Raw genomic sequence first — 26116 nt, forward strand, 5'->3', positions numbered from 1 at the left:
TACTTTTGACTTTTGGTATATTGATACTGTACAGCGATGCCAGATTAACTTCTAACGCCTGTGGGATGGGATCTTGCAAGATAAAGAAGAACCATTGAGCCCTGCTACTGGATTCTGTGTAACTTCCATAAAGTTTCTTGTGCTGCCTTCCTTAGCCTGTGCTCACGCTGCAGGGCAGAGATGGGAAAGGAAGCTTTACTGATGGATTAATGGTGTATTAATTTTTCTGAGTGATTTACATAAAGAACCCATTGTACCAGCTGGAGGGGGAGGGCAGAATTCCTGCTGTAATTGGGCAGCAAGCTATGAAAGCCTCCCTGCCTGCCTATAGAGGAGATGACAATATGTCATTTTTGAAGGGAAGGTGTGGGGAGGTATAGATTGTGCAGGGCTTATTTCCTCTTCACAGAGAACAATTTGACTCAACTTGTAAAATCCGCCTGGATCATAAATCTAACTGTATATTTCTGTCTGATCAGGATCCTCTGCCAGATTGCCAGGGATTGCCAGGGCTGAAGGGAGTGTGGGGTTATGTATTTGGGCAGGAGAAACTTGTCACAGCTGTAAGTCTTTTATCTGGGGCTGCGAGTCAGGCTTGCACAGTGTTGGAAGAGTTTGAGAATCCATACCTGGCAGAGTGATCGTCTTACCTTTGTGTTCAAAGGCTAAAGCATGTGTGATAAATGCCCACTTGTGTTCTTGAATTAATTTGTTCCACTGCTCTGTTGCATAACTGCTTGCCAGCCCTTGTAAAACGGAGGGCTCTCAACAGTATTGTCTTTGGTGCTCAAATTAACCACATCACTAAATTAACACAAACCAGAAAGAAATGAGAGGCACAGCAGACATAGCAAGTGTTATAGAAAACCAGACTATTTTAAGCTAGATGAAATTTTAATAGTTTTTCAGCTATCAGAATAGTTTTCTCCCCAGTTCTGAGAGAAACTCTTTTTACCAACAACCACAGGTAAGTTGGTAAAAAGAGTAAGTCTGACAAATCACAGGCTCTCTTTCTCCTAAATGTACGTGTAAAGACAGGAGTGTTAATAACAGAAGCTGGAAATGAAGGAATTGTTGTTCTTTCTGAGCTGTTTCTCTTCCTGTCTTTTTAAACCTCTTGTTTTGCCGCTCCATTGCTCCTCCAGGCTCAGATTGCATTCCCACGAGGCTGCTGGGTGACAGGCACAAGGCAGCATGTGTTGCGTGGTATATCACCAGCAAAGTGGCTAATCTGCCTTGGCTGCAAACCGGAGCTTGCACACGGTAGCAAGCACAGAGATTGGCTGGATCTGTCAGTTTGAAATGAGCAAGAAGAACAAAAGCAAATGGTAACCGCGAACCTGGGGCACTCCCCGGCGTCCTGATCCCTGCCTATGTGGAGGTCAGGGGCTTCTGCTCCTTTCTTCTTTTTAAAATGTACACAGTAGGGCAGAGTGTTTTGGAGCTGGTAGCACCAATCAGACTTCACATTTGATAAAGCTCTTAGTAGAAGAGATGGTAGAAGTCGACAGTAAAATAAAAGTTTGGTTTTTGAAGCATTTCTTGCTCAGCTCTCTTCCTTCTCAGTCAGCTGGAGGCCCTTTGAAACGAAGGAACACCATAACTCTCACGTTTCTTCTTTAATCAGAGATTTTAGTTCAGGTGCTTTACTTTCTGGAGGAGCACATATTTTCAGATTGAAGCTCAGAGCATTTTTTTCCTTTAAAAACCACTTTATTGGAAAAAGAATGAGAGGCGTATTCTTTGAAATGAAAGTAATTGGATGTGTTGCAAAGGATTTGTGATGGGTGGAAGAATGGGACAGTGGTTCGTGTGTGCCTGCGCTGTTTATCACAAGTACAACTAGCAAGTAACTTTGAATAGAGATAACACATGAGTTAGTTCATGGCACAGGCTTCACCATATTTACTTTAATTTTTTTGAAAAGGAAATGAGTCACATGGCAGAACATCTCAGCTGAGCTTTTCTGGCCAGGTGCTGGAGAAGCACAGCTAGTAATCAGGTCTGGCCACAGCATCAGAAGAAGCTTTTAACACAAAGTTTTCCAAGCTCTCCCCCGTTCCTGTCCTTGTTTATTGCTCTGATGTTTTACCCACTCCTTGCATTTCACTTGGTTGCTTTCCAATCTTTCAGCATCACAAAAGTTAAAAGTCTTGGCTGCTTTTTACTGCAGGTTATATTACCTGGAAAACTTAGAGTCATTGGAGAAACCTTGTTTCTCAGGTAACTGCTGTGTTTTAATGACTAATCAAACCCAGTTCAGAAGGTGGCAGCCACTGGCTCCACGTCTCAATCTTCAATACCAAAAGGGTGAAATTCATATTTTCTTTCCTTGCAAAACCAGTCCAAATGTAAGAATTGGTTTTAATGCTAAAAGTAATATTAATAAATAACTCTTTATATGTTAAGCCTTTTGTGTCCTTGCAATGTGTCTGATGGAAGCAATCCTAACATCCTGATGACAACTCTGACCAAAGCTGTCAGTTAACTGCCTAATGACTTATCATGGTCTGAGAACATCACACTTACCAAAGGGTCAGATCTCCATAAACTGAACAGTTACTGAATTGTCACAGTGGCAGTTTGTAGCATAATGCTACAAACATTTAGCCCCATTATGTTAGTAAAAATTATGCCCTTTAGTTATGCTTATACTACCTGTGATTGGTTAAATGTGCATTATGTAAGTTTAATACTGCCAGATGTGTTTTTCCTCATGTTCCAGAGGCAGACATGAGACTCAAGACCTTTTGGTTTTTGGAGCTTGTATTTGCAGCGTTTCCTTTAGAAACTCAGGGTAGAGATAGGCACCTCTGATCTCACCTAACAGCAGCACCAGAGTATCACCCCAGTCTTTAGTCCAAATAATTTTTAAATTCTAGGTTTCTAAGTCATTAGTACAGTTTACAAGGGGATTTCAGGAACAGACAAGTAATCACATTTTTTTAGTAATGAGGTGTAAGAGTACCAATAACTGTTAAGTTTCTATAAGCAAGATTACCGAATCCAGACTTCTTGTTGCTATTCCAATATAAAATCATTTTATTGGGCTTTTTTTCCTGTATGTTATTGAACAAGATCTTGTGTTCAAAGTGGGAAAAAGTCATGCCAGTTACTACACAGATAAAGGCCCATAAACCCAAAGGGAGCTGTTATCATTTGGAGAAGCCATAACATGTGATGGATTGTAGTGCTGGGGCATGTGTGTCTGTGAAAAGGATTCTTGAAGCTTTGGGCAAGTCCATAAATAATCATTTATGGAAACCTCAAAAAGCATTTGTGTAAGAGCCTGGAGTAAGTCCAAAACAAATATTATATGCTTTATATACCTTTTTGTGAAAGACTGCTTTTTTTTGTTTGGGTTGTGGTTTTTGTTTTTGTTTTGTATGTTTTCTGGGATTTTTGTTTTTTGTTTTTTTTTAAACAATAAATTAATGTTTATTTAGTAAGTATAAGCATACATATGCAAATATGAATGTTTGAAAGGAAAAAATAATGAGAGATTTGATATAAAAGCCAATTTTCTGTCTTCTACTACCTTTTACATGTAGGTTCTGTGTGCAAAGATGAAATTGGATATAGTTCTATGCATTTGTAACAATTGGTCAAGCTTATATCACATTTTTGTGGTCGGACTGTTGGATGTTGTACTTTTATGGAAGCACAGCTGGGAGCAGAGGTACTACTTCAATTACTGATGTATGTACTATTTGTCTTAGCATATTTTATCGTGGCACAGCAGAGAGTTCTGTAAAACTTCCATGATATACAGTGGCAAACAAAAGTTTTCACGCTGGTAAAACAGCTGGGGACAGTCACAAGTCCTGCATTTAACTATAACGTGAAGTACTAATTTTTGTGTGCTTGTACATAGAGAAAAATTTAGTCAAAACTTTGCAGACTTTCCTATGTCTTCTGGCAAATATTGCCACAGATGGGAATCTGAAAATGGGTTTGCTAAGCAAAAATTTGTAACCTACAGAAACAAATTTAAACAAGAAATGTTGGCATCACAGAATATTTGCATTGGTATCAGAGAACCATTTGTTTAAACCAACATCTCTACTTCTGCTTTATCAAAAAAACTATGGATCCAGACATCATTATTATTTATTCTATAAAATCCTTGCCAAATTCCAATTCTTTGCTATTTTGAAAGTGCAAATATCTTCTATTTAAAAACAATATAATTTTTTATTTGATCTAAAGTGTTCAAGGTAAAAACAGAAATTTAAAAAAAACCCAAAAATCTCTATAATTGTATAAAACTTGGTGCAGTCCTTCCTTCCTTCCTTTTTCCCCCAGCTGCTATCCCAGCATGTCTGTGCCTCTCCAAGAAGTAGTGACAGGAGAAGAGCAGTCTGTGCTAAAGGACATTTCCCAGCAGATTTTTTTTATGCAGAGTTGTGGCTAGTTTCAGTGCCTATTCCAAGAGCCATAAGTAATGTAAGCTAACTGTGTTGAAGAGTTAATCTCTCAGGGGATTGTGGAATGTTTTTTGTTAGGATGGAGGAGCTGAAGGGAAGAACAGTGCGGTGTTGCTGAATCCCCGTGTTTTAGAGCCGCTTTGTCAGAAGAGTGCTTTTCTTAGGCAGAGGGGAAGTTAATCCCTGGTGTTTGAGAACTCCTGGGGCAGATCCCAGTTCCTTCTGGGCAGCTCTGTGCTGCTGTCAGGTGAGACACTGACTGTGCTTGTCTTTATTGACACCTTGAATTTCAGGTTCAGAGTAGCTCCAGCCGGAGTTCTCTTGGCTGGTTGCACTGTACAAGAGCACAGTGGTGGGAAACGCAAACAAATTGAGCAGCATCTGACTTAACCCTGTGTTTCCAAAGTTACAGGGACACTGCAGCCCGATTTGTCTGGCAGTTTCTGTGCTGTTTGGATTAGCAGCTCGCTGGTGCAGTGCTCCTTGGTTTGCTTCTTTGTGGCCATGACGAGACAAACGAGGCGCTGTGGTTTTCCTTCTGAGAGTGTATTGCTTTGAAATGTTTCCAGGTTTACTGCATGATATATAAATTTCTCTATACTTTTATACACTTTATATGCTTTTTCTTATTCCCAGGGTACCCTTAAGGCTGAGTACTAGAGGGAAATGTTTCCCCCTCGCTAGGGGTCAAAACTGATGCCTCCTGACCTTCATATTTTACTCTTAAGTAGCTATATTTTGTAAAGCAGACTGGATGTTTTCCAGTGGTTGGATGCACTGTTTGAGCTGAAACAACGTGCTGGATGTGCTTTCCCATGCACTGATCATCGTTATAGAGAACATGAAAAATTCTGTTTGTATGCAGTTGTTAGCCAACTGTTTCAGGAATTGTCCTCTGAAACTGAGGGGACCTTTGTCTCTAGCATGGTCATAGCTCACCATTCTGGCAGAATGTTGCAAATATAACAACTTCTTGTTTTTCCTCCAATCTGTTAGAAATTATAAGAAAGTGAAGGTGAAGGTTAAGAATGTGGCTAAATAACTAAAGTTCATGAATTCTGAAAGAGCACATTTAGCTTCTATTATAATATTTGGAACAATTAAACAGGGTGGATTTGACAGTTTGTGATTTAAACTGTGAAATAATTTTTCTTCTTGTCTTGTAGCTGCAGAACTTCAATAAAAATAAAGAAATTAAACTCTAGGTTTGCCGTCCACCTAATTTGTTTAGGGTTGGTTTGGGTGTTTGTTTTTGCTTATATTTGTATATTAATATAATTTATCTGTGTTGTTGGCTTTTTTTTTTTTTTATTTTCCTGGAGAATTGAGGTGTAAATGCTGTAACAACTCAAATCTGTAGCTTGTTGTTCCAAAGCCTGAGCTGAAGTGGGTAAAATGTAAGGCCTGGGTGCTTTTGATACCTAAGCAAGGTGTACTTTCAGCATGTGAATGTGTTGGACACTTAAGAGAATGGCACATTTTCCATCCCAAGGAAAGGTACTTAATATGTACACTCTCTGCTCCTTCTAGAGCTTCCCTTACATGGCAGCTTCTGCCTGTCACTTTATCTCCCTGAAGCAGATGGGTTCCCTGGACATTGAGTCGTGGTGAACTTGTAGCCTTTGGAAGGCAGTTATGGGCTGTGAATTGGGTGCTTTGCAACTAGCGCATCACTTACCCATTTACTCCGAATTAAGAGATCTGAGCAGCACCATAGAAGGTTTTCATATAAAGCTGCTCAGAAGTTGTCAGATCAAACACCTAAACAAAGGGAGTGAGTGACAGGGCTGCATTTTGCTTGAGATCAGCACGTGGGGATGTTAAATAGAAGTTATCCCTGGTCACACTTTCTCCAAGCTAACACAGGTCCGTAGTAGCAGTGCACCAGTGTATATTGTGGATATTGGAGGGGACGGGAGAGGTTTCTGCCCACACCTCTTCTCACTTCTTGCTTGAACTGGGGGCCGTGTCCATGAATCACGGCGCAAGAGCTTTGATGGGAGAATTTCTTGGAGATCCGAGGGAGAGCTTTGCTTCCTGACTGCTTTGGAGGGGCGCCTGCTCTCCACACACTCTGTGCCTAGGTTCATGCAGCATGTCCCCATCAGTCACATCCCATCAGACCTGCTCCTGTACCTGCTCACTTTCCTTTTGCTTGTTTGCATGTCTGAATGTTTTTTTTTTCTTCCCCATGGCTTTGTTTTGCATATGTAGGTGTTTGCTCCCTAATGCAGTGGGGGGGTGCTCAGAGTTTATGTATTAGGTTTAATACTCTGAATCACACTCTTCCAGGCACCTTGCTAATGATTACTACATTAATTAAAGAGGGACCTTTGGAAGAAACAGGCTCTTAATTTTGATTCTGTCATTCATGTCTAATTTTAATGTCTGAAATAGGGGCAGAAACTAATGAATAGTGGAGGCGGTTGCCTTTTAGAAACTGAAATGTGTTTGTATTTACTTATAATTTTCATTGAGTCTTTTGTATATTTTTCTCATTTGTAATCCAGACTGCCAAAGAGGTGATGAGTAAGGGAGACTGATTACAGCTTACTGTACACTTACATGGAAACTCTCATCCCGGAATTACTAACTCAATTTTATTAACCTTGAGTCATGCATGTAATGCCATATATGGTAAATACAGCATTTTCATTTCAGAATGAAACGAGGTATTGTGACATGCAGTGCCAGAATCAGGTATTAAATTCTGTGTTTGACTTGTAGATAGGTTGATTTGGTTTTGCAAAGGGAGAACATGCCCTGCACTCAGTACCACAACTCCTTTCCCACCGGGCTGCCAGCTGGCTCTGATAGTGGAGCTGTCAATAGCAACGGGGCTTCAACTCTTCCATGGTCTCTGTCAGATTGTCATTCAGCTGGGACTGTGAGGAAGACAGCAAATATATTAAATTAATAGGTCAAATAAGGAATAACCCATTTTCTTCTGGCTGCTCTGTGCTGACACTTCGCACATGCTGGGATCTCAGAGAAGCAGCAGATTTGTTTCTGCCCCAGGGACAATGGCAGAAAACAACTTGGGGCTATCTCAGGTTTGTAGCAAGGAAGGCATCAGAGCAGGTGGGAATGCAGAAATAGCTCCCATTGCACTACTCACGTGAAGCTGTAACAACCTATAAATGGCTCTGTCAGCCTGCCCTAGCACGGTTACTGATAAGAATACTGGCTCAATTTGCTGCCCAAGGACAGCTCATGCTAAAGTGCCAATTTTTGTAATTTTTGTCAAGGATTTGCGTGTATTTTGGCCCATAGCTTTAAATCAGAAGACAACTGTGTAAAGTGCTGCTGGTTTTACCTCAATTTTCCAGTGAACTATTTTTTGTCAGATAAGCATTGCAGTGGTGTGAATGAAGACAGCTCCCCAGGCAGGATGGATGGTGTGTGTCTGCACACTCGTATACATTAGGGCAGAAGCGAAACTGATTTTTCTCTTTGCTGCTTTGTGTTGGTCTGACATTTGTTTCAGCCCTGGAGAGGTTTTTATTTTTTTAATAAAAGACCATTGCTCTGTTTGTTACAACATGCCACAATTGTGCGTATTTCAGGAAACAACCTGTTCTCCTCATCCTTGTAGGATGGTGCAGCTGTCTTTATGTGCCAGGGTGATAGCAGGGGAATTCATGTGTTCCTCATGCTGCCTGTGGTTTTGGTATTCCTGATTACCCAAAGGTGGCCCCAGAGCATTCCCCAGTGGCTTCTTGTTACCAAGGTTAGTGAAACACTGACGACATAAATCTGAGGGGACAAGCCCTTGCCAACCTGTGGCAATTTTCTGGAGCAATGCACAGATGACTGGGTAAATGAAAGTTCCCGCGAGGGACATTTTTGTTTTGTTTTAATAGTAAACATAATCAATAAAGCCCTGTTGCATCCATTAATCAAAGCTAATTTGGCACACAACCCTTGCAAAACAATGAATCTTTTTTTAATTGAGAAGCAGGTCTTTTAGCAGCAGATTGAAATTACTGGTTTGCCTTTTGTTTTCCCAGGCTTTTTTTTCACAATTTCTGCTCTAGCCTCTCTTTAAATTTAGGACCATCAGCCACTGTTTCCATATAATTAGTGTGTTTTTCTGGTCATGTGTTAAGGCTCTGTAAACTCTGGTCCTACCCGCAAAACCAGGAATGCCCTCTTTGTTCAAATTCTGCGGCAAAGAAATTCCTGAATGAATTTGGAGAAGTTGGTTACAGATTCCTTTCTTGACCTACAGCAGCTCTTTAAAAGATTTTGCCCTTTCTGTGCCCTTTGTCTGAAGAGTAAGGCAAACAAAAGATAAGATGAACTAATTCATGACTTCATTGTGTTTGTTTTCTTCCTCACTTAAGGCAGAAGGCAGCCCATTCCTAAAACCATTTATTTTATTAATTTTAAGGCCAAGCACTTTGTGTCTGCACCTGCAAACACTGCTGGGTTTATTACAGAAGAACTTTTTGTTTGCATAATCAGAAACCACAACAGGATTTAACAAATGCTGTCCGCAGTATCTGATTGAAAACTCTACCAGTACAGCTGTAGCTAGGGTAGAAATAAAAATAAAGATTTTTCATTGAAAATCATATTTTGATGAAAAAAAGACACATAGATAAAGGATTTTACTTTGGCTCCTGAGTTTACATAGAATCAAAGTGGAACTGTGTCCCTCCTTCAAAAGGTCATTGTTTTAGATTAAATTCTCTAGGAAAACCATTTCAAATAGTGTCAGAGGTTTTGCTGGAAAAAAAGTTGTTCTAATTATGGGCATACATTTTTTCCCCAAAATGTTTATATTAGTTCTGTTCATTCCTGCTCCTTAATGGTATGAAAAACTCAATTCTTTCTTCTCTGTTTGATAGTTTGGAAAATTCTGTTTTGATGCCAGTCTTGAAGGGTGGTACAAGGCCCTGCAGCTGCAAATCTGGAGTGCAAGAGTACCTCTATAGTAATTGTTTCACTGATAATTTGAGAAAGATCCATTCATCACAATTCACCTGCCTGCATGACTTTTTCCAGGACAGGATACATCTTTTTAGTTCCTGCTATGGTGAATACTTAGCAATTTGAGTTACTTTGAGTTACTGCTTTAAAGGTTATACTTTCTGCCTGATCATTTGAGTAAGTTACTCGTTTCATTATGTTTGCTGTGACTTTCCCCAAACTATTTTCTTAATCTTAAATATTTTTAAAAATATTTCTTTCCTTCCTCACTGTATGAGGAAACTCCACCCTTAGTCCTCAAGTAGAATAGGTAATATAATATGTACTATCAACTGCAAGAGATAATAGCAAAATATTTTTCTCTTGCTTTGGAGTTGTAAGAATATTTGGTTTTACTTATCAAAATAATGTTTAACATCTTTTTTTCCAGTGCTTGGCTTCCGAGTCAGTGCTGACTCTAAAGATATGCTGGGGCTGACCGAACCTCTCATTATCTCCTGTCTCTTATCACCAGTGGGAGCACAGGGCTTGATGGGTTCTGGGTCTGGCTTTCCTTATTGCTTGAGCTGCCTGCACACTACATAGTGTGGCTTGTGTCAACCCTCAAATTGAAAATTTTGTTTTTACTCCAGCTGTTTTCTTTGGATAGCTTTTCAGGGTGTGGTTTTTTTTGTTGTTGTTGTTTGTTTGTTTTGGGTTTTTTGATTTGTTCTGCTGCTTTTGGTTTTGTGTTATGCACAGCTTGAAAGGCAAACATATAAGAATTCAGGCTTTAGAACAATGATAGTAGGCACCCATCTAGGGTATCAGAAATGGACATCTCCAAGTATTGCTTTGGTTCTAAAAGGGAACAAGGCTTAATTAGATATCCCAACAGCCCTGCCAGTCAGCTGGCAGTTGAATTGGGATGCACCTTGATGTGCAGCAACATGTGAAGTGGTACAGAAAGAGCATAAACCCTCATCATTTTTTCCTGTGAGTTGGACAGATTTGAGCTGGATTTTCTTTCATGCTCATTTTAATGGTTCAATCTTTAGTATCCAAAATGTGGTGACCATATGCACATATTTTTCTTGAATTTATTTTCCTCACATTCTGTTGCATTTTCAGATTAGGGCAGCTAATAGAAATGGCAATAGCAATGTTATGTTTCAACAAGAGAAAAATGACACTGCAGCTTTTCTTGTAGTTGTGCTCAGAGAGCTGATAGACGTTTCAGTGAGTTGAGGGTAGGGGAGAGGATGAAAGATGTGGTTTGGTGTTTCATGTGGTTAAACCATTTATATTTAAAAGATCATGACCATTCCCTATTAAACATGGATATATATGCACAGTTCTTCATGTCAGTTGTGCTCTCCTGTATGGATCCAGTCTATTTAGCATCCATTTGGGGGGAGCAGTGCCCCACTGAGAGGTGGCAATGGCAGATGGCATAATGGCAGCTGGGAGAGGTGCTTCTCATGTCCTAGGATAGCTGTGGTGGGATATGTTCTTTCACATTTGTAGCTGTCTCTTGGTATCTAGTACAACATGTAATGCCTTGCAGAGTCAGCATATCTTGTAATATAGCTGTTGGAAGATATTTTCATATCCTTTCCATAGAGTTCACCCAGGTGTGATGGGGAAATCTGGTTGCCTAGAGTCACAAACTGCAAAATGAGATGAAGGGTGTAGGAGAACTGGTTCCCTGATGGGAATTTGATTTCATACTGCAAATGGCCAGGCAACAGAAGAGCTGGAGCAAGGAGCTGCCAGCTTCCTAGAGGGCAAGGTCCACTACCTTTGAGGCAGTCAGGGGGATAGCAGGCCTCCTTGGTTTTGCTACTGTAAAGCTGCATGTGTCCTTGGATCACTCATAGAGTCCTGACACACTGAAAAAAAAAATAGATGCTGAACTGCTTTAGGCCTGTTTGAGGGTAGATAATTCTGCCCTCTTCCAAAATATGTGGATTTTTATAACAGAGTATATCCCCTGGGGAAGATACACTTCCCCAAGGGCCAAAACCTTCCCAGAGGAGTGTGTGCCACTGGTGTTATGGCTCAGAGCAAATCAGACTTTTCAGCAATTGTCTCTAAGCTGTCTAATTTCTCAGACACTATTATTTTTCCATAGATGACTCCCTCTTCCATTGCCCATGTGCAGAACAGACTACAGACTGCTGGTTTTGGTTATTATTTAGGTTTTGGGGGGTTTTTTGTAGGTTTGGGGTTTTTGTGTTTTGGTGGTTTTTTTTTTTGGTTTATTTTTTTATTTTTGTATTTTCTACTTGTGTTTTTTGATTCCCCTACAATCTACTATGTCCTTTCTTAGTTTCCAGTTGAATGTTGGCAGCTGCTCTCAGTCCCCGGTGATTATCACTGATGCGCTTCTTACTTCCCCTTCCAGGTAATTAATGAGTAGATTTAACAAGATTGGACCTTAAAATCCCTCTGGTATCCAAGTAACCTTCCTCCAGCTACAATATGTTTTTTGTTTATTTTGTCTCCATAAACTGTTTACTCCCAGAGCCCTCTGAAAAGTTAGGATGGGAAAGAGCACATTCACGCCCAGAGCACCAGAAAATGAATTAAGGGAAAAGGGCCCCTTTGCTTCTCAGAGCACACTGAAATCTTGACATTAGTCTGTACTCTTTCTAGCAGGATTTGACAGAGAAAGGGCAGGCTAAGCTATATAAATGTTCTTTTTTGATTTTGAATTATTCCAGTGTAATGTCTTAATTTTTCTGCCACCGCAACCTGCTCACAGTCCACTGTAAAGTGAAGTAACTTTTCTTGCATGAGGACATGTAATGTTATTCTTTAATATTGAAGCCCAGCTAATGGTACTCAGCATCTCATTAACACTGCTTCATCTGAGGTCTGAGTTGCTGTTTTCAAGGTGTCTGAGCCAGGGTTTTTTTTGGAGCTCCACCTAAAGATAACATGTGTTTGCATGTGTTCTTTATTTTCATTTGGCTTTTCATGGAGGATTTTAGGATTTGTGATTTTGGAGACAGTTGTAATTCTTGTTTGTTCAGCAAGATAGGCTATTCTGACCATTACCTTGTTCCCTGGTACTTGTATTTCTTTGCTGTACAAGGCGAAGCCCTATAACAATCGGTCAACACAACACAGCTTAATTTAGACCCAAATACGGATAAGCACAGTGTTGGTGGCAGCTTTTTGTGACCCTTTTAAAATAAAATGCTTACAAGGTTGTGTCCTCTGCAGAAACAGGGAATGATGTAAGAAATCTTTTTAGCCACAACATCTCTGCTGCTGAGCAGAGGAATCATAGAATGGCTTGGGCTGGAAGGGACCTTAGAGACCATGTAGCTCCAACCCCCCTGCTCTGGCCAGGAGTATCTCCGAGTAGAGACCAGGTTGCTCAAAGCCCCATCCAGCCTTGCCTTTGAACACTTCCTTCCCTAGCGCTGACCCTGGCTGCCCGGGAGCTGCCGGAGGGCAGTGACAAATGCTGACAGCTGATGCGGACCGTCCCTCCCCGGGAGCTGCGGCCCAGCCCGTGAGGGGCGCGCTCGGTCGGCCGCGATCCCCGCGGGCGGAGCGGAGGCCGCAGGATGTTCTGCCTGAAAGGTGAGGCTGCTGCGCGGGGGAGCGCTGCCGGCCTGCCCGGCTCGGCCTGCCCGGCTCGGCCTGGGGCACAGCGCGGGCTCGTGGCTCCTTGTGTTGTCCCGATCCTGCGGGAAGGTGCCCGGCAGACAAAAGGCTGGCACGGCCGGGAGCAGGAGCGCGGGAGACGCAGCAAGGCTTCGTGTGGGGAGCGTCGCTGCCGGTGACAACAGCGGGGATATCAGGGATATTTGCCTTCATTTGGTTTTTCCTCCATGCTGTAAAGATGTCCTGGAGCACCCGCGGAAGAGCAGAGAGGTAGTTAGTTGGCTGTGCTGTGTTATTGCAGGTGCTTGACAGAAACTCTGCTGCTCTGCTGGGTGATGCTTCCCCTCATTCAGAGACGGTGCAGACCGTCGGAACAACAAGCGTTTTTACGTCCCATGAGATAGTCTTATTTTATCTTTTCAATTTAGCTTCTTAAGCACGTGGTTCTGAAACTAACACTATGAAAAGCTTACTGGTTTTGTTTCACGCCCATATTTCTGTTTTTTTCTTAAACATTTATATTACTGCTACTTTTCTAACTGAACTAAGGTGAAATCTGACGCCAGAGAGCCGTTTTAAGGAAGGGTTTAGGAGTTTTTATAAAAAAAACCAATTTCCTTGGGAAAGAATAACAATTACATTAATTACTTAAGTGCTTATCAGTGCTTGCTCAGAGTGTTTTTCTAAGCTAGTTAGGGACATGGTTTAGAGGTGGACTTGGCAGTGCTGAGTTAATAGCTGGATTCCACGATCTGAGAGGTCTTTTCCAAAGGAAATGGTTCTATGATTCTATAAACCATTGACTACTTTTATTCTACTGATCTTCTGTTGATGCAAGGTTCCCACTAAAGGATCTTGGTACAACCATAAATTTAAAAAGACAATAAAAATAGTTAATTTCCTGCAAATTTCAGAGTAGTGATCTAGTGTTCCTAGAGAAAACCTTAGCAAATTGTGCAACACAATTTGCTATGCAGTGGTTTACCTTAAATGAAATTGTTCTTGTGTACAAAAAAACAGCACAGTTTAAAATTTGTAACTCCTCAACAAGAGGTTTTCAGTTCACAACAATTCAGCAGATCACTGGAATTACAAAAGCAATAAAAGATGAAACTTTTGCTGCAGCATTAATGTTAACGGACAGATATTGTTTAAATGAAAACTATAATAGGTAAAATGAAATATTTTACCTATTATAAGCCTGTTGAGGCAGCTAAAAAGACTGAGACTGCTGCAATCTAGATCACCTGGCTGAAAATGAACCAAGGAGTGAAGTTTTCAGAGATTGTCCTATATGCAGCAAATGAGCTTGTACAGAAGCAAAATATTTTTGCTTTATGTAATTAAATTGAATTGCTCAAGCTTTTTTCTTTTAAATCCTAAGCTGAATGCATAGGAAAATTCTTTTCAATTTTTTCAGGTTTTATTTGTGAATAAGTTGCTAGCTCCAAGATGAAAGCCCATCTAAGGGCTTCTCTTCACGGCCTTCGGGTGTCCCCACCTCCTGAAACATTTATTTGGAGTTTGAGCTAATTTGGGCACCTGCAACAGAGGCAATCGCGGTGCTGGTTATTGGTCTTTGGGATTGAAGGAGAACAGATGGAATATTTAAATAAATTTCCCTGGTAAAGAACTGATTCCTAGAAACATCATTAACTGTTCATTGGCACATAGTGAAAAATGAGCTCATGTTTCTTTGATGCTTGCCTGGAGTTTCTCCTTCCTTTCTAGCTTTTGTAAAGGCAGAAAGAATAGTGCCAAGAAATGCTGTAAAGTAGGCATGTGTGCTTACTGCTTTGCCTGCACTTGGGCAGTATTTTCTGTCCTTGCTTTTGTTACAGCTGTGCATTTGGGAGGGAAGTCTTTTATACTAATAATAGTAAGAAGTTATGATAGAAGCTATCCATGAAAAATCCCAGGCATGTGCTGCTTGCTCTCTAGAGAAGAGTTCCATATTAGAAATTAAAAAATTAGATTTTTTTAAAAAGATCACAGGGCTGCTCACCAGTTGTCTCATGTGTTGTGTATGTAAGGACATTCCTTGGATTCCTTTCTTGGCAATTTTCTCGTGAAATATCTAATGTTTGAAATCAGAAACAGATTTTCTCTGTCTTTAAATAAATGTGTTTTCCAAGCTGAACTAGACAAGAAAAAATTTGTACTAGTTGCTTTTTTTATTTCTGTTTGAAGTTTTACTTTTTTGTGTGTATAACACCAGACCAAAATAAGGAAGGGGACTTAAAATAATCTAAATTAAGGAATCTATCAAAGTGAAGATTCCTGGCAGAATTAAATGAGTTTAGTTTAAGCCTGGATTGATCTTGTGATATTTCTTCCCCTGTATTCATTTAAATTTTTTAATTTCTGTTTCGATTACACATAATTACAATGGGATCCGTTATTTTTTTAGTTGTTTTTTATATCGTATGCATTATTTTATTAGGGTGAGTACTGTGAGGACAGTTGCTATCTGCAGTTCTTTGATGGATAAAAGCAGTTTGAACAAACACAAAATAAATACAGATTGACAATTAAGCATAAAAGATAATTTTATTAAGATAAAAAACCCCTACTTCTCAATTCTCAGTTACACCTGTGTGAACCTTGGACATGCCAGGATGGCTCTGTCAGCTGCACCACCAAGAGCTCTGTCAGACATGTTGTGTTCTGATGCTATGGGGGAAAAAAAATCGGTTTCTACTTAGTTGCTAGCAAGATTTTACTCTTTAAGACTGCACAAACTTTGAAGGTTTTGGTCATTAAATGAGAGCTTTATTAATTCACACTGGAGGAAGGAGAGGATTGGAGGTAGGGAAGGATATGTTCATGGCTGAGTGTGGATAATAGCAGCTGGTACAGGACCAGCCTTTCTCTGTCATGTTGCAGTGAACAGGAGTGGCTTCTAACTGTGCCTGGAAGTATGGAACAAAATTGAACATAACAAAAGGAAGATTACAGGTCTGGATAATAATGTTCCTGCTGAAGTTAGTCCATGCTCAGAAATACTGAATATATTCTTCTGCTTTTAAGTATCACTGAAGTCTTTCACCTATGGCTATAGTTCTATTGTTGAATGTACTTGAGCACCAATAAAACACTGTTTCTGCTTGGATTCATTTATAATCTAAATGCATTGGAAGAGGGCAGTGTATATAAAAACAAAGTGAATTTTCAAAAGTAGTGGAATGCCTGGGTGGCAGAGCTGCAGCCGTGCCTGCGATGCCTGCCCTGCTTCTTTCTTGGCTGTGTTTGTAGCAGAGGTGCAAATCCCAGGGAGTATTTGTGCCATGCTGACCTACTGGGGGAGAGTGGAGTACCCCAGCTCTTGCTTCTGCAGTTGAGAGGTTGCCTGCAAATGCATTTAATCACCACATTGTGGAGACATGTTGTTCCACGCCTTGGAGCTGCTTCATTTGACTGCCTCTGAGGAGACCACCAAGTGGCACTGGTACAGAACCTGCAGAATGAATGCCTATTGTTTGCCGTCGTTTTGCTTGGCTTTTTTTGGTCAGAGAACAGGGTGTGGGTGCCTATTTTTTCCGTTAAATTTTTTAAGAAGGTCAGTGGCAGTGGGTGAAGTAGGGTGAACATATTCTTCGGGCATTAGATAAAAATCTCTTCTGGCAGGTACAGCAGCCTTTTCCAGGGCGCGTGGGCTTTGACCCTTGGGTGGTATGGTGACAATGCAAGCCAGATAGATTCAGCTGTGAAGTCAGTTAGTGTTGAAGCTCTCCATCAGTAAATCTTTAGGTGATGATTGGAAATGTGGAGTCAGGGCAGACTGCTGTATGTGCCTGGCCCTCAATATTTGAATTCAGCTTGTGCTTTTCAAACACTGCACAGTATAAACAGAGAAAAAATACTTGTTTGTAGTCCATTTGTTGACTCAGGTGGTATTATTCTTAAGACTATGGAAATTTACTCCTCTACTGTCACAACTATATAATTAAGACACAGCTTTTCCTTCACATGTGCATTTAATGCACACTCTGCCTTTCTGCTACACATCTGGGTCTTTATTGCAGGCTGCAACAGGAGGAGGCATTTGCACAGTTCACACAGCACTGCAGTTCTGAGGAGGGTCTGTTGGTAAATGAATCATAGGCAGAAAGATCATCTGCTGTTTTCCTTGACCTGGTAATGTTAGCTTTTAAGCAATATCTGTTAACCCCCTCCATTGTCTAGAGTGCTGCAATGAATTTGGCCATCACTGTGCAAAGCAGTAATAGAGGACAGTGAATTTCTGTCAAATTGCAGCAAGAAGCCGCACTTAAAATTAAGCAGTAAAATGCATGCAGGCTAGAGAACATTAAACTAGATGTAGAAGTAGCATGCACAGCTGATTGGATTCAAAAGCACTGAAAGAATTCCATATTGAAGTGGTCTTTGAGACAGCATAAACATACTCAAAATCTATTAATATCTTCATGAATTTTTCAGTGCTTTAAGCATAGTAATGATTGCACATTGTGTAATTATTGTGTTACCAGATTTGTATTCTCTATGCTTGTCATTCTTCGACATTGGCTTTCTCCTCTAGCCCCATCCCCCCCAGCAGCATTTTTGCAGAAGGCTACTGTTATTTCCAGGGTAATGCCATAAACCTATGTCAAATGGGAAACATGTTCCCTGTGAAAGCACTTTGCCTGGTATTAAGAAATGGAAATTTTGTTAATTCTTTTATTCAGAGTCCTGTCACAGCTGTGATCTTGCCAGTGGTTAATGGCTGGCAAAACAGTCTATAATTACCTCAGGCATCTCTTTCTAATACTAGCCCAGTCATCCAGAGCATCCCACTTTTTTCTAGCTATATTTTAAAAAAATTCAGAAAATGTTTTTGGCATTTGAAGTGCTTGTGTAAGTTATCTGGACTTTCAGACTTTAAAATATTTTAAACTTAATTGCTGATCATATGCAGAGGAATTATAAAAGCATAGCTTATTTAGTCTAGCTGGTAGATTGTGAGGTAAATACCACAAGGAGGGAGGAAACCTGTTGAAGTCCAAGGAGAGTATTGGCACAAGATAAATGGTTATGATTGTTCTGAATTAATTGAAGTCAGACATTAAAAGGTTTCAAACCATCTAAGGAGGGAAGTTGTGAAACAGACATCCAAACAGGATAATGTGGACAAAGAATGTTTTTAAGATGGCTCTTGATAATGTTATGGAGAGTTTTAAGTCAGAGTTTCTGGAGCTGGTAAAGGAAGTTTGTGACAGCTACATGGAAACTTGGGGACAGGATTGCATTTGCACATTGCATTTGTTGTAATTGTCCCATGTTTAAAAGCTTCTGTTGGTCTTCCTGTGAAGACCAGGAAGAATTGTCCCTTTAAAGTGCATCTTCTGAAGTTTCTCTTTGTTCTGTTTCACTGGAAGCTGGCTACGGGAAAAGGCTGGAAAAGGAGCAGTGTGTTCTGCAGGTTCTCATGGAATCAAACTATGTCACAGATGTGCCCTGCTCACCCTGTTCTTTCCTTAAGACTCAGCAACAGGTACTGCTGAGGTGGAAATTTCCCCAAAAGCTCAGCCTGGTTGGGATTGCTGGACTTTTCCTGTTCGTTTCTAGTGCCAGGTGTGCTACACTCTCCTTAGAAGTTTTATCTTACAGATGTCCTGCTTTAAAAGTCTCCAGACCTTGCTGGCACCTTTCAGTTTTCTCTTGCTCTTTTCCTGTGATACACTGGTTTTATGTACATAGTGAGGTACTGCTGTGTCTCACTTCAGGCTGCTTGTTGATAAGATCTTCGTGGCCTATGAAACCTTTAAATCCAGAGATGCATTGAAAATATTCTCTTTGCAGCATAGCATCCTGGCTCCTTTTCTCTTTCTGACTTTTAATCCATCTCCACTTCAATTGAAACCCATCAGTAGTCCTGAAACAGAAATACAAGCCAGGAATTTTAGCCACATCCCATGGTTGAGGACTAATACTTCTAGTGCGCAAGCAGAGGCATCTCCAGCATCAGCAGATCCTGCTTTTCAGGAGAGAAATGTCCTGAAAAGCTTTCTGTCTACATCTCTCCATCTCAGTCATGAAGTCTTGGATTATTTTGTGTGACTTTTAGCCTTAAGAGAATCGCTGCATCTTTAACATGCTTATGTGGGGTAAAGAAGCACGATGCTTAAGTAATGAGGAAAACCCAGCTTTTTCCTCCATTCATTATTAAGGCCAGCAAGTTGCCAGCTCTTGCCTGAAGGCTCAATTTGCAGCGACGCTTGTGTTAAAATAGGAGAAAATCTTTCCACCATCTGAATGCACAAGTGGACACTTCTTCAGTCACTCGGGTTTTGTTGTCCTAGTTTCCTACCTCAGATGAATCCGAGATCACAAGGAGGTTTTTGTAGCTGTGACTAGCCAGGACCCATCGTTGGTGCAGGACCTTCTGGTGATGTGCCCTTCCTCATGCAAACCATGCTGGAAAGTAGAAGATGGGAACAAGGGTTTGTTAACTTCTTTGCTTAGACAGACGGAGTGCTGGAGTAAACGTGGCAGACAAATTTGGAGACAAGAAGAAAATGCAAAGCTCTGTTTCCTGCCTAATAGATATTTGGAAAACAGTTTTTGATTACTTTCCAAAGCCTTTTTTTCCTCAGTCTTCAGTGTGTCCATGTATATTGTCATGAGTCAGTTCATGCTCTGGAGCAGTATTGCTGGTTAGGGCAGTGGTCCAGGAGGTTGCTGTGTTGAAAGACATCCCACTCTGTCAGGTCACATAGCTCGTAGCTCCACTCTGAAGATTGTGAAGGGTTTCTCATGTTGTTCTCCCTTGCAGAGGTTGCTCTCATCTTAGTGCTTCTCATCTTAAAGAATCGTTTTGCAGTCAGTTAAAAATAATTTACTTTCCTGCTAAAATTTTTAAACTTGGTCTCGAATTATCATGCTAAATTGTGTGGCTTTACTCTAATTAAAAAAAAAAAAAGTCTAATGCATAATACATATAAAGGCTGAGTGACTCTTTTTATGAGCAGAAAGGTTTATAATCTGTTCAACTTCAGATTAACCTTGATTCAGTGGCCTATAGTCTGTCAAAATAAGGAATTTTAGGAATACATAATTCTGAAATTACCTGAACCATAGACTTGAAGAATTATGTAAATTTTTCACGTCTTAAGTTTGTGGCTTTGATATGAGCCTTGTCATTACCAAGACATATTGCATTACTCATTCAGAGTCGTTGCAGGGAAGATCCTTCTCTAACAGAAGTTTGGCATATAGGGAGGATTATCAGAAAGGAGACTTATTTTCAAGAGTATTTCTTGGAAATTCAATTCCTTGAAATGCAATTCAAAATTTAAAAAATATTTGTGGGTGGTTTTTTTTGGGGTTTTTTTTTGGTTTTTTTTTTTTTTTTGCCAGTAAACAGACTGAAAATGAACCAATAGACAAGTGGGTCTATAAATTTGTGGACTTGTACACATACAGATGGCTGCTCTTTCTGGTTCATTTTGTGAAGCTGAACCACTTGACATCTTTTGTAACGGAGCAGCAACTCCAGATACAAAAAAGAACCACCTGGTGGGCTTGCGTAGCAGTAGCATCTGTATTCAGTCATTTCACTGAAAAATCAGCTATTGTAAGAACAGTTGACTATTGGCTTGGTAACTTCATATTCCACATGAAAAAGCAGTCCAGCAAGTTTGTTATTAAAGACAGAAAAAAAGACAAGTCAATATGAATTTTCTGTAAAGAACATTAAGACTGTGTAATTGATAGTAAAAAGTTCACACATAATACAGATATATTCTTGACTGGGACTTCATAAGAATGCTCTTCTTAGGGTGCAACTTGGTTTTGGATTGAAATACTGCTAATTTGTACTGCTTCTCCTTAGCTTAATCTTTTCTTTGGCAAGGGGTGCATATTTTTGTCATTATTCTTTCTAATGGAATTTGGTGCATTCCTGTAACCTGATCTGTAAACCCAAGAGTTTACTTACTCTTTTTAGAAAACCTTTGTGTGACCTGTTGGAAAGTAGGTGGGCTGTATTTAGTCATACTTCATGAGAAGCTAGTGCTAACTGGCTTATCTTGCATAGATATGATTTTTGAGTAAATGTGACACTTCAGATTAAAAATTTACTACTGAACCATTCCAGGTTAATGGGATTATATTTGATATAAAGTCTTGTTTTAGTTCTTTTAATGTAATAATTATCTTTACTGAGTTATGACCATTCCTTAGGCTGCTGACAGAAGCATGTGAAAAGATTTTTTTTTCCCATTGGTTGTGCTTTTAAAAATAATAGAATTATTTTATCTTGAGCATATGCAGTGATTATGAGAAGTTATGTCTATATTGGCAAGTTCCTATGACAGGAGAGGGATCTGTAGCATGGAGTAGGTATGACATCCTGGTGTCTGCAGTGCAAACCAGTGGCATGGGATGTGGAAGAGTATCTTTGGGTGGAACCAATGTGTAGCTGAAATGAGCACCGACAGGCAGGAAAACCCCTTCAGGCTGAAAATTGAAAAACGTGACTATTTCATTTCTAACTTTTAGTCAATTACGTTTGCCATTCTTGCCCCTTTACTGGTGTTTTAATATTGTTGCATTTATTGTAGTGTGCCGAATGTATTAGCTGCTGCTCTGTTGTCTGAAAAACAGTGTATGAATGCTCTGCCCAGCAGAGCTGAATGATGGTCTTCAGTGTTGAATGTTGTGCCCTACAGAATGGAAAATCCTGTCCTTGTGGGGCTGAATATTACCTACTAGTTTCTATTTAAAATGGATATGCAGAAGATCAGCTGATATTTTGACATCCTGAGATTTTTTTTTTTTACTATATGCAGAAGCACCACTCTATTAATAAAACTGAGCTTTGCTTTTTTTTCCTTGCCTAGATCTGTAGAATCATTTAGGTTGGAAAGGACTGCTAAAGTAGTGCCAAGTCCATCACTGAACCCTGTCCCCAAATGCCACAGGTCTTTTAAATGCTTTCAGTGATAAGGACTCAACCACTTACCTGGACAGCATGTTCTGATGTTTCACAGCCCTAATTTTCCTAATACCCAATTTAAACCTCCCCTGCTACAACTTGAGGGCGCATTTCCTCTTATTCTGTCACTTGTTGCCTGGGACAAGAGGCCGACATTCCCACCTCCCTCAGCCACTCATGGCTTGTGCTCCAGACTATTCACCAGCTTTGTTGTCCTCTGGACACGCTCCAGCACCTCAGTGACTTTATTGTAGTAAGGACTCAAGGTGTGACCTCATCAGTGCTGAGTACAGGGGGACAATCCCTGCCCTGGACCTGCTGGCCACACTATTCCTTATATACGTGAGGATGCTACTGGCTGCCTTGGCCACCCAGGCACATGCTGGTCATGTTTGGACACTGTTGACCAGTGCTTCCAGGTCCTTTTTTGCCAGGTGGCTTTCCAGCTGGTCTTTCCCCAGCTGCACGGGGTTGTTGTGACCCAATGACAAGACTTGGCACTTGGCGTTGTTGAACCTCAGAGTTGTCCTCGTATCCTTGGTCCAGTCTGTCCAGATCCCTCTGCAAGAGCCTTCCTGCCCTCCAGCAGATCAACTGTTCCACCTAACTTGGTCTCTGCAAACTGGCTGAGGGTGCTCTTGATCCCCTGGATCACTGATAAAGATACTAAACAGGACTGGCCCCAACACTGATCCCTTGGGAGCACCACTAACAGCCAGCTGCCAGCTGGATATAACTCCATTCACCAGCACTCTTTTGTCTCAGCCATCCAGCCAGGTTTCTACCCAGCCAACTCTGTACCCAGCGAAGTATGGGCTGCCCATTTCTTCAGGAGAACGCTGTGGGAAATTCTTAAAGGCTTTACTGAAGTCCAAGCAGAAAACATCCACAGTCTTTCTGTCATCTTACACAGAGCTTAAAAGCAGTTCTTTATGGGGTACTAACTGAAACACTGACCATGTAAAACCAAAATGTTTTAGAAGTACTCACTAAAAATAATGAATCATCTCAGTACAGATTTGCATTTGTTTTACCATTTTTGTTGTTTTAATCTTGACGGCCATCCTGACTCTCCATGGCACACCTGGCCAAAGCAGACCTTCCCAGGAATATGTGTGTCCAGGAGGTGGCACTGCGTTTTTGACAGCAGTGATGATGTACACGAACAGAAGGCAGCATCCTCGGATCATTTCTTCCAGAAGGAGGAGGGCGAGGAGGCTGCAGCCTTCTGACTGAAGGCTGCTTTCTAACAGTGGCTTTTATCAAGTAGTGTAGGTTGCTTTGGCTTTTGATTTGAAAACCCCACTGCGTGTGAACTCTTCCAGTGAGCTGTGCAGGTGGCAGAGAGGTCGCTGGTGCTCTGTATCAGGAAGGTGCTTCCCTCCTTGGGCTTTTAAATCCATTAAAAAGAATTGTGCGAGATAATAGGAGTGGGGAGATGACTTCTTTCTCTTCCTGTTACCATGGTAATAAGTTTAATGAGCAGACTTGAACTGGGTAATCCTACCCAGCCCTGTCTGCATTGTCGTTTAATATGAGCTGTAAAATAAGCTGGTAGAATGTGCCTCCTTTGCTCATAGAGTGTGTGGGTGTACCAGCATTGCTGACACTGCCATCCATTGTGGCCTCAGACTGGAAACCACCTTCTCCTGGAAACCACCTTCTCCCCCAGTTTCTGGCAGCATCATCGTTTGCTCTGTGTTTGCAGAAGGATCAGATGTGTGGGACTCAACTGCTAGAGCAAGGCAGCAAGAACAGCTTGTTCAAACTATAAGCAGTAATATCTAATTGCTTCTGTTTCACTAATAGCCCTATCTTCTGCCTCAGACATGTGTTACCCCCTTCCCAAAAGTGGTCCAGTTCACAGAATGCACTGACCATAGTACTTTACCTTTCTTTTTTTATGGCAGCAGAACTAAACCAGAAAGGCATAGGAAGGCTTTTCTGAGTTACCTGCTGCTTATACGGCTGGCTTTAATTGCTTTCTTGTTTAAATATTGCAAAGCGGTGAACAAGTGTTAATACCAGACATACAATATTGCTTGTTGCTCTTAAGAAGGCTTTTTAATTGAAAGTGTACACAGAACATTTTCAATTAGAACACAGAAGTGTATTTTAAAATATTTAAGACTACCAATAATAAAATACAAAGTATGTTTTTCTCATTTAGTGTCTTATGTGCTGTATATCAAAATACTTATTGAATTAAAAATAATTGCAGAGGGCTATTACATAACAGCAAAGGAAAATTAAATTAAGGTATGAAAGAGAGGGTAATGGGTATGTTCAGAGTTGATGCAGTAGAGGAAATTCAGGCACGCAGATTCCTAGTGATCCTTGTACATTACATTTGGTTTTATTGCTGTTGGTTTTTGTTGTGTTTTAGGAATGCCTGCTATACAATGGTTTGCAGATTCGGTGTCCTTGCAGAGGGCTGAGGTTGCCTAGGGATGACACCTTGAATCTGGCTATGTGGGTACCAGGAATTAAGCTAGCCAAATGCCCCATCATTTAGGGATTTGCATCCAGTTTCTTGGGTACACAGTTGCCGGTGACACTTAGTGTACTGTTTTACAAAGCATATTTGCTTGTTAGGACTGCTTTTAGCTGCCATGGCAATCAAGCTCTTTCAGCTGCATATGACTTAATATTTACATCCTTTAAAAAAAATAAAGAGATAAAAGCTCATAGATGCTGTATGATCACAAGCATATGATAAAAATACATCCATTGAAAGTAGTAGGGGACAGAGCTAATGTTGGAGAATGTGAATATGGCCAAATGGAGAGAGCTTTTTGGAACATCGCAAAGCTTTGTGTGCATTTCTGCCACCCCGGGGCCCTTTCATCTCCCTTGCATCCTGATGTCTGTCAGTATTGTACAAGCTCCTCAAATGCTGGGCTTGTTTTAAACACTGCAAAGCTGATACCTCCTGCTCACTTCCTATTTGAGAGATTCATGTTCAGTTAAAAAGCAGATTTGCAATACCTCAAGGTGGGGTTTTTTCCCTCTTTGTTTTGAAATTCTGTAGCTTTTGTCTGCTGTATTTGTGTTTAAGGGACACGAGTTAAAACTCCACACGCACTATATGTACAGAAAAGAGGAAAGTACTTGCACAGGCCAGGAGAGCAGGACATCCCATGTCCAATCTGGCCATTTCCAGTTCCAAAGGATGCTGGGGTGCTCCACCATGACGTATATGTTCTGATTCTTGCTGTGTTTTGAGTTGTTTATCTGCAAAAGGAGGATACTTCTCTTTGTGTTATTTTGAGGACTAGTTAATGCTATGTGGTCCAATGAAATACATTTAATACATAATTTTTCCCCTCTGTTTTAAAAATAACTAAGTACAATTTAGAAGCTCCAGCTGCTCATCCAAAAAGCCCAGAACACATCAATTCATCACTGCTAAAAACAGAATCCATATCTAATTAGGGCAAAGTTTATCCCCATGGATTTCTATAAGCTGTCTTTAATTTCCAGTTTGGCTGCTGGGAATTACTTCATTTGATGGTTTTGTGGTGCAAGGTGTCCATAAAATTGCTGTTACTTCATGACATTACCTTCTATCCAGAGGATCTACAAATTGTATGTAAAGACTGATGATATAATTCCTTACGTAGCATATTTATAAAGATTATCTTAATGCCAGAGTAGGGCTGACATGACAATCCTTTGTGATTTCCATATTCCTTGAGTTCCCAATATATGTATTCTATATCTTTTTAAAACTCCTATGTGCAATGCTCATGGGTATCATTGCTGTTCTCAGAGCTCAGGACCATATATGCTTGTCTAATAAGAGGGATAATGTTTTCTTTGGTTGTTTTTTCTTTATAATTTTGTTTCTTGTAATCCCCGAGTTAGTCACATTTTTGTGAGTCTGTCAGACTCTTAATGATCTTTTTTGTTTAACCAACCCTTTCCAATATAATGCAATATTGATTGCATTTTCTGTAATTATTCCCAATTATTCAAGCTCTCTCTAATAGAGCCTGAGTGTAAGGAGTTGGTTTAGCAAAAATGGAATATGCTGATGAAGATTAATATGCATGTGTAACAGCCTGCTCAGAGCATTCATACTAGCATTACTAATAGTTCAATTTTTAAATGGCATGAAAACGAATAATAAAGGAAATAAAATGTTACTTTTGGGAAATCTTTCTATAAATGATAGCTCAAAGGTGAGAATAATGAACAGCCTCACTTTTGTGTA

The 26116-nt window shown here is 40.4% G+C and overlaps 1 protein-coding gene across 10 annotated transcripts in view; it reads left to right on the forward strand.

Moving 5' to 3' along the window:
• Positions 1-26116, forward strand: part of NHSL1 (NHS like 1) — a 180660-nt gene that overhangs the window by 76677 nt on the left and 77867 nt on the right. The window contains exon 1 of one of the 10 annotated variants that reach the window (XM_072927010.1): positions 11612-12938. The exons of the other annotated variants lie outside the window; for them this stretch is intronic. Coding sequence (XP_072783111.1) covers positions 12923-12938 — 16 coding nt within the window. The 5' untranslated portion in view covers positions 11612-12922. Of the gene's footprint in view, positions 1-11611; positions 12939-26116 lie in introns of those variants that run through there. 10 annotated transcript variants of the gene reach the window in all.

The sequence above is a fragment of the Taeniopygia guttata genome, chromosome 3 (assembly GCF_048771995.1).
Source record: "Taeniopygia guttata chromosome 3, bTaeGut7.mat, whole genome shotgun sequence".
NCBI classification, from domain to species: domain Eukaryota; kingdom Metazoa; phylum Chordata; class Aves; order Passeriformes; family Estrildidae; genus Taeniopygia; species Taeniopygia guttata.